At 37.3% G+C, this 2885-nt stretch overlaps 1 protein-coding gene across 1 annotated transcript in view; it reads right to left on the bottom strand.

Annotated features, from left to right (window-relative positions):
* LOC105160281 overlaps window positions 370–2885 on the bottom strand; it is a gene marked incomplete in the record, with an annotated part of 8126 nt that continues 5610 nt past the window's right edge. The window contains 5 exon segments of the mRNA XM_011077596.2: window positions 370–745; window positions 929–974; window positions 1168–1233; window positions 1601–2184; window positions 2624–2885. Of these exon segments, the coding sequence (XP_011075898.1) occupies window positions 1800–2184; window positions 2624–2885 (647 nt within the window).

The raw sequence follows: 2885 nt of genomic DNA, 5'->3' as shown, positions 1-2885 counted from the left end.
CTTTAAGGGACCTAATTAATTATCCAAGTTATTAAATATATGTATATAAACAAAACATGAGTAGAGAAGACCTTTTCGAGTGGACCCACTGGCCTGTCACAACTTTTAATCTGGACCGTGAAAGACCATTGGTTTTTACGCGGCTGATGGTAATTTTTCCTCAACCAAAATAATTCCTTTTCTACAAAGAAAAAAGATAACTGATGAAAGGGACAGAAATCGTACAAATCATGCGTGCATACATCAATCTATTTTAATTTAGGGTTTCGTACGAAAAAGTGCCATCTCATATTTTTCTTTGTTTTGCATAATAAGCGCTGAAACTTTGCCAAAATGGAGCTGTATTTTTTTAAAAAAAAACATAAAATATTTGAGTATCGAGCAATGAAGAAAATTAAATTATGAGCAATGGTAGTAGCGTCATCTTCCCAGTCAAGATTCTAATAGCTTTACAACGAGTCAAATGGGAAATCAACTCATTAAAAATCAATTAATGGATAATAACAATGATTAGTGGGGGGAGGCACCAATACAATGGGGGCTGCTTGGCTTATTAGAAAAGCTGCTTTTGCTTCCAATAATTATTCATTTGTATACCCAAAAGCCGCAGTTTAATTAGCATAATTAAGATCATGAGTCTAACTTGGGAGGTACGTAATTCATTTTCAAATGATCTGCACAGGCAGGCCTACATGAATATGACATGAGGCTGAGGGGCATGTCCTCTCCTCTCCTCTCTCCAGTCCTGTGAAAACTCAACTTTAGAGATCAAATTCCTTCAAAAAGATAAATAAAAATCTACCAACCGCTATTTTCCTAAAACATCAATAAAATAAAAGAGGCCTAATAAGTTGGAACCAACCATCTGCCTGGAGGAAGTCGCCAACTCAACTGCCTTATCGGCTTAATTTATTACAGTATTACTTACCCGTTGCTCCAGTGAGTCCGCCATTTGTTGGACAGCAAAATCCATGCTGTTAGTCAAACCACAAAATACTCAGAACCAACTTTAACCAACCTAACATATGAGGCAGCAGAAGAAACCAGTTGTCTAACAGGAATGTAACCATATAGCACGACTTTCATGAAAAACAACTGATCCTCCCAACCTTGTTGCCTAGTTTCTTTCTTTAAAATTTATTTTATTACATACAAGTCTTGAAATACCTGGCTGCAACCAATGCCCACTGTGCTCCGCTTCCCTGTTTAAATATCCACTTTTCAGCAGCATTACTGCATAACAAATAACGGAAAGATTAGGTCATCCCGACAGTGGCTTCATATCCTACCATGGGTAGTAATGAAGTTGAATCTGAAAAGGTCATCCCGACAGTGGCTTCATATCCTACCATGGGTAGTAATGAAGTTGAATCTGAAAATATTATCAAATACAAATGTGAATTCAAAAACTTGCATATCCTACAACAGCAGGTAGAAATAGAATGAAAGGTGGTGATAAAACAAATTATGTGCCAAAACTTGCATATCCTGCACAGCAGTTAAAGAGTTGAAAATCTTATCCACATACCGAACTCCATTTACAGTTCAATGCCTAAGCCAACATAGAGAGACAGTTTTCCCAATGAAGATGGAGCTGTACCTTGAGCCGCTGATACATGAAAGCTGATCTTAGGAGTATTCCATATCCCAGTGAACATCTCAAAACAACTGGAAACTGGAAATATGTTCCTACTGGGCCATGCAGCAGATAGATAGTTGGGCTTCCTTTTTCCATGACTCAACAAACTTTGAGAAGGAAACTGTTCATCTGCTATACATATTTTGTAGGAAGACTCTGTTTATACTGGAGATGGTGACAGAGAATGTTCTGGCTGTGATCTTTGTAGAAGTATCCCACAAAAGAGACAACATGGTAGTAAGGAGTCCTTGCAAGAAGGCGACTCCAGAAAAGATTTAAAATCAGAAGGATATTCAGACATTGTGAATAAAATCCTAGGCGCCAACCTCGTTGCCCATCTTTGACAACACATACAATACCAGGAAGGTTTGGTGGGGAGAATCCGCATAGTAATCGCACATCTTTCTAGCTTATGTCTCTGCCTAACTCCATTACCACTGTCTACTCCAGAGCAAATTGCATATTCTGTTGATTCAAATGGGACAACAGCTGAACAGAAATTACATTGCTCATCCATTTCATATCCAATAATGCCCTGTAATCTCCTGCCAAAAAAGCAGAAAAGCAAATCTTTTAATCAAATCAAATGATGAAATTTTCTAGAGCACAAACTTAGACTATAAACCAAACCATATCTTATAAAGATGCTGGCTGGTGTGAAAAGAGAGTTTTGGACTCTGATACAGAGATGGTGAAGCTAACATAATAGCCTATATTTGGAATGGACCAATTGTAGAAGTGAGAAGATCACTTGTGCTATATATAAACTTATTTCATGCATTGACTTGGCTACTAAAGTTTATCCAGCATAACAGAGAATAGAAGTCACATAACGCAAGATATCCAGTGCTCAATTTCAGTACATAACCATCATGATTCAATAAGATATAAAAGTTATCTGAAAGGAGAAGCACTGGAACAAAAATTGGCAAACATCTCAAAATAAGCAGTGTACCTGCAGTATGAGAACCTATAAGAAATTACCTTTTCTCAACTTTTCCAACTTTTGCTGCAAGAAACTTGGTCTGATCCTTTACATTTTTCTCATTGTGTGATACCCACTGCTCCATTTGTCTCAATCCATCTAGACTCCCACAACCAACTTCAAAAGAATCCACTGATGAATTGGACAACAGACTCAAAATAGTAGAAAAACTGAAACCAACAAGTCTTTCCAAGAGTTCATTTTCACTGCTCAAAAGCAACTCCATCCATAAATTTACCTGTTCTTTGGTAACACTTAACC

This window comes from Sesamum indicum, linkage group LG4, assembly GCF_000512975.1.
Source record: "Sesamum indicum cultivar Zhongzhi No. 13 linkage group LG4, S_indicum_v1.0, whole genome shotgun sequence".
NCBI lineage: Eukaryota > Viridiplantae > Streptophyta > Magnoliopsida > Lamiales > Pedaliaceae > Sesamum > Sesamum indicum.
This window is presented reverse-complemented; position numbering and strand designations above follow the sequence as displayed.